Below are 17,230 nucleotides of genomic sequence, written 5' to 3'. Positions count from 1 at the left end.
AGACCTAGGCTGTAGGTCTAACCGTATTGGATTGATGTATATGTGAATTGACTCAGGCTAAAATAGTATTGAAAAACCTATGCCATAGATTTTTGAAGGCTTACCGATCCAGGGCAAGCAGTGGCTTCCCCCATGTCTTTCTCAATAACAGACTATGGACTTTTCCTCCAGGAACTTGTCCAAACCTTTCTTAAAACCAGCTACGCTATCCGCTCTTACCGTAGCCTCTGGCATCGCGTTCCAGAGCTTAACTATTCTCAGAGTGAAAAAATATTTCCTCCTATTGGTTTTAAAAGCATTTCCCTGTGTCCCCTAGTCTTTGTGCTCCTGTTACAAAGGTGCGCTAGTGTTTTTAGCGCATGTACTGGATTAGCACGCGCTATAGTGCACGCTACCTGAAAAACTACTGCCTGCTCAAGAGGAGGCGGTAGCGGCTAGCGCGAGCGGCATTTTAGCGTGCACTATTCTGCGCGTTAAGGCCCTAACGCACCTTTGTAAAAGGAGCCCTTTGTAATGTTTGACGGAGTAAAAAATGGATTGACTTGTACCCATTTGACTTTATCTTTTTATTTGTCAGTTTGTATACTTTAATTTTAATTTCCGACTCATCTGTAAATTAACTACTAATTAAAAGTATCAGTAGAAAAGTCATGTGTACTCAGGAAAAGCCTAGACTTCTGAGTAATGATTTATAGCTGGGTGACTTAGCCCTGGCATATTTAGACTGTGTGTACATACAGCTGTTCTTCCAAAATATGTCATAGTTAAGAGTGATCAATTTACACTTATATATAAAGCCCTAGCTCGAAACAAGAGAAGCTAGACAGCTGTATTAGCAAACATTTCACATTCCTCGGTGCTCCAGCTGAGTGGAAGCAAGCAAGCGCCTTCTTTTAACTTGTGTGGCAAAGTGCGAACAAGTATCTTTTCCTCTCTCCTTAGCTCCTAAACTTTTTAGATAGAGGGCAAAAGGGAGTGAAGAATATATTTTTCCCCCAAAATGGCACTGCCTATCGATCAGGCAGAGGAGCAGCGCATGTATCAGCAAACTCTCCTTCAAGACGGGCTCAAGGACATGCTGGATCACAACAAGTTTGTAGATTGCGTTTTGAAGATCAAAGGGAAGGAGTTTCCATGCCACCGGCTAGTGCTGGCAGCTTGCAGCCCCTACTTCCGGACCATGTTCCTTTCAGAACTGGAAGAGCATAAAAAAAAGGAAATCAGTCTTGAAGATGTAGACCCTGAGGTCATGGGTAAGATCCTCCATTACCTGTACACGTCAGAAATCGAGATCACCGACCAAAATGTGCAAGATATCTTTTCTGTGGCTAATTTGTTCCAGATCCCGTCGATCTTTACTGTCTGCGTTTCATTCCTGCAGAAGAGACTTTGTCTCAGCAATTGCCTGGCCATTTTCAGACTAGGCTTAATGCTGGATTGTCCTCGCCTAGCAGTGTCTGCACGGGACTTTGTTTGTGACCGCTTTTCCCTGGTGACCAGAGATGAAGATTTTTACCAGCTTCCACCTGATGAGATGATTGCTGTTATCTCCAGCGATTCCCTCAATGTTGACAAGGAGGAAACTGTCTTTGATGTGGTCATGAAGTGGGCTGCCAAGGACAAGGAGAATCATGTCAAGGCATTGCCAGTTATCTTTGAGAGCATCCGTTTCCGCCTAATGCCCCAAGACTTCGTCAAAAACCGTGTGGAGAAGCATGAGATGGTCAAATCCAATGCAGAACTCCTTAAGAAACTGCAGATGGTGAAGGAAGCCCAGGATGGAAAACTCGCCCTTGTGGAAAAGAAAGTAGTGAAAAAAGACAAGGACAACAAAAGTGCAGAGAATGCCGTGAATGGGGAGATCGAGGAAGACGAAGAAGCAGATGCACTCCCCGGCATTTTAAATGACACGATGCGCTTTGGCATGTTCCTGAAAGACCTCATTTTGATGATCAGTGATACGGGTGCAGTGGCCTATGACCCCAGTGCTAATGAATGTTACTTTGCTTCCTTGTCGGCTCAGATACCCAAGAACCACGTCAGTTTGGTAACAAAGGAAAATCAAATTTTTGTGGCTGGTGGACTTTACTTTGATGAGGAGAATAAAGAAGATCCGTTCGGCTCCTATTTCTTACAGGTAATGCTTTGCTTTCAATTGTCTCTACGACTGAAAGTTCCAAAAGAGCATTCTCTCTAGATTTCTAAAAGCAATGTGCCCAAGCGTGTGCTATTTATTTGGACTGTCCCTTGGAATTCTGTTTCACTATAATAGTGCATCTTTGTATGTCAATTGATATCATAAGTAGATAAGATTTGCCACATTGGGACAGCCCAGTATCCTGTTTCTAACAGGTCACATATACTTGGCAAGATCTCAAAGAGTAAAACGGATTTTATGCTGATTTTGACACACTGGTTTTCTGTGGCACTGAGGTTTACATACAAGAGCGAGAGAACCCTATAACTTACCTCAGGCTACCAGTTTGACCAATTTATTCCTTAATGTGGGCATTATCAGTTTTCTTGGTATAAATAATCAATCAAAATAGTGGGAAAAAATTCAGCGCACTGTTGTCAAATTGTTAGGTATAATCTATTATAATAAAACGCTAAGCGCGCATGCGCACTTCTACCTGCGTGTTCCGTGATCCGTATGTCCGTGGCCGGCAGGAGTGCGCATGCGCACTTAGCTGTGCCAGTGGCCGACTGTAAAGCGCGGACCTCCCGTGGAGAGCGGCCTGCGAGGTTCGCAACAGCCGGCCACGATCCTCACCAGGCAGCTTTGAAGCGGAGGGCAGACAACAACGATGATAATGCGCTCACTTTGCCATCTTATAATGATTCTAGGATCTAAATATAAGCCTCCGTTTAGCCTTTTTTTAAGCCCAAGTTATTTTTCCTTGCTTTATTCTTTGAGTGACACCCTGCAAAAGTGGCATCGCACATAGTTCAGTGTCTGATTGGGCCAGCTAACCTGAATTATGCAGAATGATGCTGGACAGGGGAAGCAGGGAAGAGATGCTGTTAGACAGGGGAGGTAAAAGGAAGGGAGAAGGCCTACTGCTGGACAGAGGGAACAGGCAAGGGGTGCTGCTGGACAAGGGGAGAAGTAAAACAAAGGGAGAAGGGCTGCTGCTGCACAGGGGGAGTAGGGAAGGGGTGCTGCTGGACAGGGGGGAGACATAAACGAAGGGAGAAGGGCTGCTGCTGCACAGGGGGAATAGGGAAGGGGTGCTGCTGGACAGGGGGAGATGTAAAACGAAGGGAGAAGGGCTGCTGCTGCACAGGGGGAACAGGCAAGGAGTGCTGCTGGACAGGGGGAGACGTAAAACGAAGGGAGAAGGGCTGCTGCTGCACAGGGGGAGCAGGCAAGGGGTGGTGGAGGACAGCTGAGGAAAGAGAGAGAAAGAAAGAAAAAAGATCTATTCTAGCACCCGTTAATGTAACGGGCTTAAAGACTAGTAATCTCATATATTCGTTAAGGGATATTATAAAGTACATAGAAAGTAGCTGTCAGAGAATTTCCTTAAGCATCATGGCTGAGTTCGTAGCATCTTACTGCTCATTCAGAAAAACAGTTAAGACTTATTTGCTTGATAAATTCATTACCTGATTGATGGTTACTATGCTGTATCTATATACTTTTTATTCAATTGTATTTATTCACTGATTGTCCAGTTCTCTTTCATGTAAACCGCGTACAACTTTTGGTTTTGGTGGTATATAAGAATAAAGTTATTATTATTATTATATCAGCATACATTATCTCATCAAAATGTTTGCCATCACTATTTACAAGTTCAAGTTCAATTTATTTGATATACCGCAACTATAAAACCGAGGTTAAAATCTCAGCCGTTTACAATATATAATAATATTTATTAAAAAAAATAAAAAAAGAGGAGGGAAGACAAAATTATCAGAATTGGAGATATAGGGAAAGGAAAAGAATGGGTTGGTTACAATAAAAAAAAAACAAAAGAGTGGGGAAAGGGAAGGAGTGAAACATAGAAGGTAGGGGTAAAGCGCTAGGCGTGTATAATTTCCGCCCATGCATGTCTGATTTCTGCCCATACATATTGGAATTTGATGGAAATGCCAAAAGAAAGTAAATTGCACACGATGGGCTCCTTTTACTAAGGTGTGCTAGCATTTTTAGCGTATGCACCGGATTAGCGTGCGCTATAGTGCGTGCTACCTGAAAAACTACCGCCTGCTCAAGAGGCGGCGGTAGCGGCTAGCACGCACGGCATTATAGCGCACGCTAAGCAGGGCAAATCCTGCACCGATCAGGTGAATTCAAGATATCAGCACCACTCTTGCTGTCGACGCATCATTTGGTGTTTCAGAATCTGCAGTGCCTATATGAGGCCACTTATGTGCATATGAGATTCCTATACCGAGCAATTTGAAAGTGCTGCACTGAATTTTGGCATATATATGTTCATTTATCTTTTTTCTTCGTTTTGTTCTAAGGGCTTCAGAAGTGCCAGTTATTAGCCAAGTGTTTTCAATGGCTAAAAACATTAGTTTGGCATGGGCCTCCTCATTAGCCCCACAATTTTTATTTAAGTCAATCAAATGTTTTAAAGTGCTCAGTGCTCTAGATTGCATCAATTTCATACGATTATTATAATAAAAAACTAATAAAAGCTAAAATCTATCTTTGTTTTGTTGTTTTGTTCACATCGGGAAGGGACCTGTCATTTCTGACACGTTTCGCCCGAAGGATGTTTCAAGAAAAGTCCCCGCTACACCATCCCGATCTGCTCGTTGCTTGCAAGCCAATAATCGTATGAAATTGATGCAATCTAAAGCAGTCCTGGAGGACCACTAGGCCAATCGGGTTTTCAGGATAGCCCTAATGAATATGCATGGAGCAGATTTGCAGGCCTGGCACCTCCATTATATGCAGATGTCTCTCATGCATATTCATTAGGGCTATCCTGAAAACCTGACTGGCCTGGGGGTCCTCCAGGACAGGGTTGGAAACCACTGATCTAGAGCACTGAGCACTTTAAAACATTTGATTGACTTAAATAAAAATTGTGGGGCTAACGAGGAGGCCAATGCCAAACTAATGTTCTTAGCCATTGAAAACACTTGGCTAATAACTGGCACTTCTGAAGCCCTCAGAAAAAAAACGAAGAAAAAAGATAAATGAACATATATATGATACTGTTTTGTATTTGAAGAGTAATTATCTGCAGTATCTTACAAGTGACTGCAAGATATACTGCATTGAATTGTGGACCACTTTTTTGATTGGGTATTTATGACTCCTGGATTTTATATATATATCTTGTTGTTGTTGTTGTTATGATCATCATAAAACTAGCTTGAAAGGGGGGGGGGGGGGGAAACTGGTCCCTACAGCATTTCAAACAATGTAGATCTATCACCCTTTAGTACCTAGGAGTATTGTAAATTACTGTATATGAGTTAAAATGCAAAACTGGAGCTTTTCAACCTGAGCTAGATAAAGTCCTTGATACTATGATGCCGTCATCTTCCCGTGGAAGATTTTTTGAAGCAGTTGCTCTCTTTCTAAAGATATTCCCCTGATGCAGCCACTTGGCAAAACAGGGCCTGTTGGGAATACTGAGTTCATTCTTTGAAAAGTGTGTCTGGTTCCGTATTGGAGCAACAGATATTTATTTCCACTGCTTGTGGGAGATGAATGGAAGATAAGTGCAAGTGTTTACAGTTATTTGCTGGTTTTGGTTTTTTTTTTTTTTTTTTGCAGTTTAACTTGTATATTTTAAACTGTATCTTTATGAATCTTTTCCATGGAGTTTTTTGACCTGGGATGTGTTTTGTATGGCAGTTTATAACTGAACACATAGTTTCTTGGTTGTTTCCTTGAAACACTGAGGTCTTTTTTTCCATGTTAGTTACTTGCCTTTCAGCCTGTTTCCTTCCACTATTAGCAGCTTTATTCTGAATATTTGTTGGTAATATTTGCAATGCCACCTTTTTATATGTCCAAACCAAAACAAAAAAGGAAACAAAAAACCCCAAAATAGAATTGCCTTTAAACCTCGAAGGTGCACAGAACCAAATTATGGTAAGAAAGTAACCAAACCAGGGCAAAACCCTTTGCAAGGACTTTCAAAGAGTCTATCATTGCACCATCCACAATCTGAAGAAAGGTAATTAGATTGTGATGAAATATCTTTTTTACTTCTTTTTTCAAGTGTCCATTTAAAATATCCAATATTTTGGTGAAAACTATTATCATCAGAATGGATAAACCATAGATAAAATGTAACAAACTTAGCTTTGGGTGTTTAGGAAGAGAACTTGCTACAGCAGGTACTGGTAGGTTCTAACGCGTTTCGCCGACAGGCTTCTTCAGAGAACCCCCCACACTGAGATGAAACATCAAGTCCAATTACTTCCTCAGTCTTCACCCCTGACCAGTTTCATTTCCTGTTGACGTGGGGATCCAGACCTTTATATATGTTGCATGGCTGGTGACCAGGGCGGGGCTGCTTTGGTGGTATAGCCACAAAAAGTCACCCTGACCTTTAAGGTTGACCCAATATCAGTACCAGCCCATTTTTTTCCCTAGCCCGGCCCATTTTTGCTGAATCAGTTTTGTTCAAGGTAAATTAGCTTAAACAAGTAAAACAAAACCATTAACTCCCCTCTTTCACTGAGCCATGGTAGAGGTTTCTTCCACAGCCCAGAATTCCTGTGCATGTCAGAGCAGCATTGGAGCATTTAGCACTTTGGGCCAAGGTAGAAACCTCTACCCAGGGCAGGATTAATTTGTCGAGGGCCCCTAGGCACCCAAGTACACTGGGCCCCACCCCACCATGAGCCCAGGCGGAAACAGGAAGCTGCGTCAGAGGGAAGCTTAAGGCAAGCAGCACCGCTTGCAAAATTACAGTTCCCATTGCCTTTTTTACCCGCATTGCTTGCTTGTCTTATTTTCCATCGATGGGGGGCCGCGTTGCCGATCGGGGGGTCCGTGTTGCCGATCGATGCTCATCGCCATTTGGAAAAAACAGTGTTGATGCCCTCCTTCATCAGGCCCCCCTGACCATTTCGGGCCCTAGGCATGTGCCTATTGGTTAATCCTGCCCTGCCTCTACTGTGGCTTATTAGAAGTGTGTGTGTGTGTGGGGGGGGGGGGGGGGTTAAATAAAATGAATTAATTATAAAATTACAATACCAATTTTATTACTAAAACCATCCTCAAGCACGGAGCAATAGCTACCACCCTCTCCCCTCATAGTCCATAATCAAAATCCCTCATATATCATTAAAAACTGCAAAATATAACAATACTGTCAAATTGAACAATATCAGATATCTAAATCCAACCCCATGTAAAGAACCAATATCAGCCACCCATCAACTCTCTCATATATTTAACGTATTTAAGCAAATAGCGTAAATGACTTTCCCCCCTCTTTTACCAAGGTGCGCTAACCGATTAGCGTACCTTAATTCAATTGGCACGCGCTAAATGCTAACGCGTCCATAGACTAACATGCACACGTTAGCATTTAGTGTGCACTAATTCGACTAGTGTGCGCTAATCATTTAGCGCACTTTAGTAAAAGAGGGCCTTTGTTAGCTGATTTAAAAATGTTTTTTTTTTTTAATTTGTTGCTGGAAAATAAGAGCATTCTAATGTCATCGCCTTAGCATTTTTTAGTTCAGCTTGTCTGCGGTGTTCTTTGCTCACATGTTTAAAGATAGACTGTTTTCAGTCCAATTCTTTATATATGAGTTTGCAAACCATTGGACCCCTGAGAAAGGCGTGTTCGCCGAAACACGGACCATGTACAACACGGACCGTGTAGGGTACGGTTGGACTTTTACCACTGTATTTTTTTATCATTGTACTTTTCTCATTGAATTTTCATGTTTTTATATGTCAGTGTATAATAAATTATCTCCAGAACATCTGTATCCACAGTTTTTGTTTTTGTTTTCATTGGTGGATTGTTTTCACTGTGGCTCATCGGGTCTCCTCATTTTTCTTTGTTGGGCAGACTAGATGAACCATTTGGCCTTTATCTGCCATCATGTTACAATGTTTCTATACCCATAAAGCCCTATGACCTCACAATGCAGGTGTAAAGAGCCTTAGCCTATAGGAAGAGGAGATGCAAATGTTAGGAGCCTTAGCCAATAAGGAGAGAGATAATGGTTACTGCAGATGGGCATTTTTTTGCTACTTCAGCTTGTCTGCGGTGTTCTTTGCTCACAGGTTTAAAGACAATAGACTGTTTTCAGTCCAATTCTTTATATGTGAGTTTGCAAACCATTGGACCCCTGAGGAAGGCGTATTCACCGAAACACAGACCGTGTAGGGTCCAGTTGGATTTTTACCACTGTATTTTCTTATCATTGTACTTTTTAAATTGAATTTTCATGGTTTTATATGTCAGTGTTTAATAAATTAAATCCAGAACATCTGTATCCACAGTTTTTGTTTTTGTTTTCATCGCTGACATTAAGGCATTATACATGATGGACCTGTCCTTGAATAATCGTTAATGAATTATTAGGATTTATTTACCACCTTTTGAAGAAATGTACCCAAGGCAGTATATAGCAAGAATAAGCCAAACATAGGCAACAGATCATTACGGCAATATACACACTCAAATAATACTATACCTTATGGCATAGTATGCTACATATGATGTCAACACAAAACACATTAAAACATTTAAATAGATATCTATTGCCGTATGTATGAACTGCCCACTGAAACCGAACTTTCCTTACTTCCACACTAGAAATGTGCCACCTTTCATGGACTTCTTTGTTGAAGATCAAGTCTTGCCACTTACCGTGCAGATAGATCTCAAGGAGTGCTAACTAAACCTTAAGTTTATATACCGCATCATCTCCACGGAAGTGGAGCTCGACATGGGTTTACAGGAATTAAAAAGAAAGGAACTCCAATGGGAGGAAGAAGGGCTTGGTAAACAGGAAGGAAAGAGGTGACTTAGAATAATGGAGAGGGGGGGGGGGAGTAGTTACATTTTGGAGAAAAGCCAAGTTTTCAGATGTTTTCTGAAGTGTTGGAGGGAGGTCGAACTCCGAAGATGGGCAGTAAAGCTGTTCCATAGCTCGGTGATCCTGAAGAGGAGGGATGTTCCAAGTTTTCCTGTGTGGGATATGCCATTTAGAGAGGGGAAGGATAGTGCTGCTGTAACTGTTCAGTACTTGCTCGGGTTGCTTCAAGTATCGGCACCATGAATATCCCAACTAAATGTTAATACATGAGCAGTGGAGGAAAGAGCAGTTGCATTCTTTTGAGTGAACCATGAATTAGTGTTATCGGTGTATTCTTTGTCCTCTTTATTCAGTATGATCACCTGGACTCTGATTGGTTGGGTATGCCTGCCGTACCCTCTCCACGCTGCCTTTTTGGTCTTGGAGAGGCTGAAAATTCCATCTTCCTCCTGGGAGGCAAAGAATTGAAAGAAGGGGAGCAGACGCTGGATTCTGTGCTATGCTACGACAGACTGTGAGTGCAATTGGCTTAGAAATGAAACTAGTACATTTCATATGTCTCTCAAAAGAACACAAACACCCCTTTTTCCAAATGAATCAGCTGCGATTGTTATGCTCTCATTTTTTCCCTGGTCATTTTAAATTGCTGGTTCAACTGATGGTTCTGTCGCACTTAAGACTTTTGCAATTCATTACATACTGGAAATCCTGAGAAACTGTGAATGGGCCAAATGGTCATCACCCATCACTTCCTCACTTTCAGGCACTTCTGGTTTTCTTTACTTGTTCTCTCTGTTGTTCAGACTCAATTCAGTCACCCGACCTCCCTGGTCTCTCGGGCCACCAAAGATCATTCCAGTCTCTGCTGGTTCCTCTAATTTCCACTGGTCACTTATTCTGATCACTATCAGTCTTATCTGGACATTCTGGTAGCCAGTCCCTCAGGTCACTCACTCTGGGCCCTACCAGTCCCTCTGGTTGCCGGCCTCTCGGATCCCCAAAAGTCCCTCTGGTTGCTGGCCTCTTGGCTCCAGTCGCTCACTCTAATTCCTCCACTGGTCACCACCAGTCTCTCCACCAGTCTCTCCATCAGCCAGAACTTCACCGGTACACTGGTCTCTCCACAGACCCTCTGGTCACCAGTCACTGCCTGAGGACTCCCCCCACTCCTTCAGGCATTCCAGCTTGGACTCTCCTAGTTCTTCAGACACTCTCTCTCTGAGAACTCTCCAGGTCACTCATACGTTCTCCCACTGGGCCCTCTACTGATCATCAAGCTTGATGGCTCTCCAGTCCCTCCAAGCTCTACCAGGTAGGCCACAGGTGTCAAAGTCGGTCCTCGAGGGCCAGAATCCAGTCGGGTTTTCAGGATTTCCCCAATGAATCTGCATGAGATCTATTTGCATGCACTGCTTTCAATGCATATTCATTGGGGAAATCCAGAAAACCCGACTGGATTCCGGCCCTCGAGGAGGGACTTTGACACCCCTGAGGTAGGCTAATACATAAGAACATAAGAATTGCCATATAGGGACAGACTGAAGGTCTATCCAGCCCAGTATCCTGTTTCCAACAGTGGCCAACCCAAGTCCCAAACACCTAGCTAGATTCCAAGTAGTAAAACAGATTCTATGCTGCTTATCCCAGTAATAAGCAGTGGATTTCCCCATGCCATCTCAATAATGGCCTATGGACTTCTCTTTTAGGAAATTATCCAAACCTTTTTTAAACCCTGCTAAGCTAACTGATTTCACCACATTCTCTGGCAATGAATTCCAGAGTTTAATGTTGTGTGAAGAAATATTTTCTCTGGTTTGTTTTATTTAGTAGCTTCATTGCATGTCCCTTAGTCCTAGTATTTTTTTGAGAGAGTGAACAAGTGATTCACATCTCCCCTTTTTAATCCACTCATTGTTTTACATACCTGAACTATCTTTTCTCCAAGCTGAAGAGCCCTAGCTGCTTTCTGCTATATTGTGCCCCCCTGTCAACACTGAACAGCTCCTCTGCTGTACTGGGTCCACTATCAGTGCTGGCCTTACTAGATATTAGGCTCCTCCTCCAAAAAGTCACCCAAGCTTCTGTCTTTCTTAGCTCGCTGCTCTGGAGCTGTTCTTTTCAGCACCCTAACTCACTCAGGGTAAGTGGACAGTTCCCAGCAGTCTTTGAAATATCTTATGCAAATGATCTCCACACACCACTGCTCAGGCTCCCTCTGCTCACTTGGGACAGGAACTTCACCCTGTCACTGAAACAGTTATGTAGATTGATTCAGAATATGGCTGCTAGACTGATTTCTTTTTTGTTTGTTTTTGTAAAACGAAGTGTGATCACGTTTCCCTGCTATTGGTCTCTCTCCACTGATTACCACCGAGGACTGGCATAATTTTTAAATTATGTTGTTTAGTTCTTGAAATTTCAGAAGGTAATTGTCACATGGAACTAACTCAATTACCTTATCACAGTGGTCTCAAACTCGCGGCCCTCCAGGTATTATTTTGAGGCCCTCGGTATGTTTATCATAATCAAAAAAGTAAAATAAAACAGTTTCATGATCATATGTCTCTTTAGCTATAAATTACAATATTATTATTAAGACTTAGCCAAAAGGAAAGATTTATATACTATAAAGAGTTTTACCTCATGCAAAATTGTCATTTCTTTAATAAGACATTAACTATTTTTTCTGAGGCCCTCCAAGTACCTAAAAATCCAAAATGTGGCCCTGCAAAGGGTTTGAGTTTGAGACCACTGCCTTATCAGGAATATTTTTATATATATATATCTGAAGATAGAATTCTGTTACAATATGCTGTCTTTAAAAGGAGTTAGACTGATATCTGTGTCCAGTCAAGTTGGCTAAACACTGTAATGCACTGCCGCAAAATGTTCATTGTTGCTCTTCATATTATCAATTTTGAAAGCTGCTGAAGCTGGATTTGTTTACAAAATGTTTTTACTGGAAGTTACTTTTCTTTTTTGTAATTCTCTGAATGTATCTTCAGTTTCTTTGGTTAATCTGCTCTGAACCTGTAACAAGGGATAAAACGGGATAGAAGTATCTCTTATTATTAAGGGCCCCCCTTTTACCAAGCCGTGTTAGGGTTTTGGTTTCTTTTTACTGCCGACTGCCGTGGAATTCTATGAGCAAAAAAAAATAAAAATAAAAATAAATCTTTTACTGCAGCAGCCGGCCATTAAAAAAAAAAAAACCCTAACACGGCTTGATAAAAGGGGGCCTAAATGTTGCTAAGAGAATCAATAATTAAAAAAAGGCTAAGGGCAAGTGATTCACAACAGTCCAAAAAAAATATAACTTGTCAACTAAATGTAGAGTGTAAAGAACCCTATATTGTTAATCACACGCTGGGGCTATCTCAGAACGCTACTCTGATAATTTATGTCAGTGTAGCAGCATTCCTCACTGACTTCACCCAGTACATGAAACGAGTTTATATTCAGATTACTTATATCATTCATTTTCATGTTTTCATTTGTTAATTGACTCATTCCATTTTTTCATATATCAGAACTAAACAGAGCACTTAACGTATATGGCTCTTGGTTCAACTGTTAGTGTACCGCCTCCCATCGACGCGTTTCAGATCTTCATCAGGACGGGGCAAGTACTAAAACTAATGGATTACACCATCACCTTCCTTTCGCGGGCATCATAGTAGTACTAGTGTTAGTACTTGCCCCGTCCTGATGAAGATCTGAAACGCGTCGATGGGAGGCGGTACACTAACAGTTGAACAAAGAGCCCTATACGTTAAGTGCTCTGTTTAGTTCTGATATATGAAAAAAATGGAATGAGTCAATGAACAAATGAAAAAAATGAAAATGAATGATATAAGTAATCTGAATATAAATTAGTTTCATGTACTGGGTGAAGTCGGTGAGAAATGCTGCTACACTGACATAAATTATCAGAGTAGCGTTCTGAGATAGCCCCAGCGTGGGATTAACAATATATGGTTCTTTACACTCTACATTTAGTTGGCAAGTTATATTTTTTTGGACTGCTAAGAGAATCAGGCATGCACTAAGGAGGCGATTCTATTAAAGGCACCTCTTTTTTGGCACTCCAATGCCATGTAGGGACAGCCTGTTCTATAATAGAATCTGAGTGCCTGGATTCTCTTATAGAATACTAGTGTAAATCAGCATTGCCACATCTACCATTAAGGCACCTGCAGTTACCGTATTTGCCGGCGTATAAGACGACTTTTCAGTACCTTAAAATCCTCCCCAAAGTCGGGGGTCGTCTTATACGCCGGGTACTGTTTACATGCCCTTACTTTACATGCCCTAACATCTCCTTCCTTACCTCCTTACGGTGCTTACGGTACTAGTAAACCTGCCGGGACATCAGTGTGACAAGGGTGCCAGCTCCTTCATCCTGCGCAGCGGGAAGCAGCGGCGCTCTGGCCCCACCCCTTTTCTCTTTACTACGTCTCTCGCACATGCGGCCGTGTGTGGAGTCTAGCCCTTAAGGAAGTTGCGGGGGCGAACAGGAGGCTTTTGAAGGCTTTTAAAGGGAAACTGTCATGCCAGCAAACTTGCTAGGGACTTGCCCGGCACTTGCTCTCTCCCTCTATGTGTTATCTTCCTTCTATCATTGACCGTTTCAGTTTGGTTAACAATTTAGAAAACAAATAGCATGGCAGCTCCCATGGGTTTATTGTTCTATTCAGCTTTAGTGAATTAATTAAAATTGTTGAAATAAATTCTGATGTTCTTTTAAGTTTTATTTGTTGTGCAGAAGGTGTGCGGAAGAAGGGGTAGTCTTATACGGCGAGTATATAACAAACTCTATATTTTAACTGTAAAAGTTGGGGGGTCGTCTTATACGCCCAGTCGTCTTATACGCCGGCAAATACGGTACTCTAGCCATAAACCTGGCATAACTGTGACCGTGTAAATGCAGAAAAGATGCTTGTCTACCCCCCTGCATTTGGCCACTGTGCTACTTTGTGTAACCTTAAGGAGTAACACTTAGACATCCTGCTATGTGTGAAGTAGGTACCCTGTTAAAGAGTTGCCCCTTCACATCTCTGTGTGTTAAGCTGTGCATGGGCTTTTATGTGTGGTTTGGCTTTCTTTTTTTTCTCTATACAAATCTAAAGTTAAAAGGGAATAGATTCTGTACAAACATAAGAACATAAGAATTGCCACTGCTGAGTCAGACCAGTGGTTCCAAGACCAGCACCCTAACTGAGACTAGCCCTACCAGTGCACGTTCTTGTTCAGCAGAAACTTGTCTTGAATCCCTGGAGGGTGTTTTCCCCTATAACATCCTCTGGAAGAGCGTTCCAGCTTTCTACCACTCTCTGGGTGAAGAAGAACTTCCTTACGTTTGTAAGGAATCTATCCCCTTTTAACTTTAGAGAGTGCCCTCTCGTTCTCCCTACCTTGGAGAGGGTGAACAACCTGTCCTTATCTACTAAGTCTATCCCCTTCAGTACCTTGAAGTTCTTCTTCACCCAGAGAGTGGTAGAAATCTGGAACGCTCTTCCAGAGGCTGCTATAGGGGAAAGCACCCTTCAGGGATTCAAGACAAGGTTGGATAAGTTTCTACTGGAACAGAACATACTCAAGTAAGGCTAAACTCAAATAGGGCACTTGTCTTTGACCTAAGGGCCGCCGCGGGAACGGACTGCTGGGCACGATGGACCACTGGTCTGACCCAGCAGCGGCAAATCTTATGTTCTTAACTAAATCCAAAAGTTAGCACACAAGGGATTATGATGATGGACAAACTGCAAACATGGATTTTCTCTGGCTCAATTCTTAACCTCATCCTGTTTAACATTTCCCTTGTCACTGTAGTTTTCAATTGATTCAACGATTATGTTTCTTCATCTAAACTGATGATATTCAGCGATTCGCTGCCCTATACTCTCATTTTCCTCAAATAATCTCAGATATTTCTACAAATTGCAAAAAAAATTGCAGCTTGGCTGGCCAGCACTTAATTAAAGCTGAATCTAGATAAACCAGTGGTCTCAAACTCAAACCCTTTGCAGGGCCACATTTGGGATTTGTAGGTACATGGAGGGCCTCTGAAAAAATAGTTAATGTCTTATTAAAGAAATGACAATTTTGCATGAGGTAAAACTCTTTATAGTTTCTAAATCTTTCCTTGTGGCTAAGTCTTAATAATAATATTGTCATTTATAGCTAAAGAGACATATGATCAAGAAACTGTTTTATTTTACTTTTGTGATTATGATAAACATACTGAGGGCCTCAAAATAGTACCTGGCGGGCCGCATGTGGCCTCCGGGCTGTGAGTTTGAGACCACTGAGATAAACCGGTCATTATTTTTTTCCTGGAGTTCTGCATCTCCCTCATCACTTATGCCATCTATTGGCCAAGTTCAAATCCCCTTAAACCAGTGGTCTCAAACTCGCGGCCCGCCAGGTACTATTTTGAGGCCCTCGGCATGTTTATCATAATCACATAAGTAAAATAAAACAGTTTCTTGATCATTTGTCTCTTTAGCTATAAATTACAAAATTATTATTAAGACTTAACCAAAAGGAAATATTTATAAACTATAAAGAATTTTACCTCATGCAAAATTGTCATTTCTTTAATAAGACATTAATTATTTCTTCTGAGGCCCTCCAAGTACCTACAAATCCAAAACGTGGCCCTGCAAAGGGTTTGAGTTTGAGACCACTGCCTTAAAGGATGCAGAACAAATCCTGAGAATCGCTGTGGATAGCAACCTAAACATTGATCCATATATTACACGTGTGCTAGAGAAATCATATTTTGCCCTGAGACAACTATGGGCTGTTTGATATTTACCAAACAAATGGGCCTTATGCCTTCTTATTCTCACCGTAGTAATTAAGGGGTCCTTCTACCAAGCTATCCCCTTCCATTACTACCACTTAGTGCCGGCAGCGGCAGTAATTGCTCTGCTATGCGTTAGTAAAGGAGGGGGTATGTTAGGCAGCTAATGCAGAAAAAAAAGAAACTACTGTGGGATGTGCTCCAGCGACAGCATCATGCAGTAGTTTTTTTTAATGCATGCGCGCTAACGCTGTGCTATGTAATATTTTTGTATCTTTTGAGGGGGTATGTCAGGATTCCTGTGCTAATGAGTTACTGCATCTACATTCCTACGCATTAACTAGTTAGCACAGGATAATGCGGAAACCTTTTCCAACAACAAAATAGATTTTTTTTTTAAACAAATATATCTTTATTGATAGATGAAACACAATGACAAAAGCCAGAACCCATCAAATACATGTCAATACAAGGGAACAATAATGATAACAAATCAAGAAACAATTACAGCACAAATGATGGCTGCATTCCATCCTGTATTTTCAATATAAACTCCCCCCTCCCCCCCCTCCCCCCCCCCCCCCCCCTTCCCCCTCTCCCATCCACCACACAGCTCTTGAAAGTGTTGCCACAGGTCGCAATAAGACTGGACTTTTTCTCGCCCCTGGCTGTTCAACCACCAACATTCCTATCGGGGCCATCTGACACGTAGCTATTGTCTAATGGTGCACAGCGGGAGTTTTGTTACCAACCCGGGCCCGGACGGAATCTACCCAAGGGTTCTGAAAGAACTAAAGGAGGAAATAGCAGAACTACTACAGCAAGTTTGCAATCTATCCCTGAAAACAGGCGTGATCCCAGAGGATTGGAAGATAGCCAATGTTACGCCCATCTTTAAAAAGGGATCAAGAGGTAACCCGGGGAACTACAGACCGGTGAGTCTGACCTCAGTTCCGGGGAAAATGGCGGAAGCGCTGATAAAAGACAGCATCGATGAGCATTTTGAAAGAAATAAACTACTGATAACAAGCCAGCATGGCTTCTGCAAAGGGAGATCGTGCCTAACGAACTTATTGCACTTCTTCGAAGGAATTAACAAAAGGATGGACAAAGGGGACCCCATAGACATCGTATATTTAGATTTCCAAAAAGCCTTTGACAAGGTATCCCATGAACGCCTACTTCGGAAACTGAAGAACCATGGCTTGGAAGGAGACGTACATAGATGGATCAGGAATTGGTTGGCGGGTAGGAAGCAGAGGGTAGGAGTGAAGGGCCACTACTCAGACCGGAGGAGGGTACCGAGTGGTGTTCCGCAGGGGTCAGTGCTCGGACCGCTGCTATTCATTATATTTATAAATGATCTATAAACAGGGACGAAGTGCAAAATAATAAAATTTGCAGACGACACCAAACTATTTTGTGGTGTTTGGACTA

At 42.0% G+C, this 17,230-nt stretch overlaps 1 protein-coding gene across 1 annotated transcript in view; it reads left to right on the top strand.

Annotated features, from left to right (window-relative positions):
- The first annotated feature begins 840 nt into the window (after positions 1–840).
- KLHL40 (kelch like family member 40) overlaps positions 841–17,230 on the top strand; it is a 32,570-nt gene continuing 16,180 nt past the window's right edge. Inside the window, exons 1-2 of the mRNA XM_033931789.1 lie at positions 841–2,137; positions 9,339–9,499. Coding sequence (XP_033787680.1) covers positions 1,001–2,137; positions 9,339–9,499 — 1,298 coding nt within the window. The 5' untranslated portion in view covers positions 841–1,000. The remainder of the gene's footprint in view (positions 2,138–9,338; positions 9,500–17,230) is intronic.

This window comes from Geotrypetes seraphini, chromosome 2 (assembly GCF_902459505.1).
Source record: "Geotrypetes seraphini chromosome 2, aGeoSer1.1, whole genome shotgun sequence".
NCBI classification, from domain to species: Eukaryota; Metazoa; Chordata; class Amphibia; order Gymnophiona; family Dermophiidae; genus Geotrypetes; species Geotrypetes seraphini.
The sequence above is the reverse complement of the archived record's forward strand: the minus strand, read 5'-3'. Positions and strand labels throughout refer to the sequence as shown.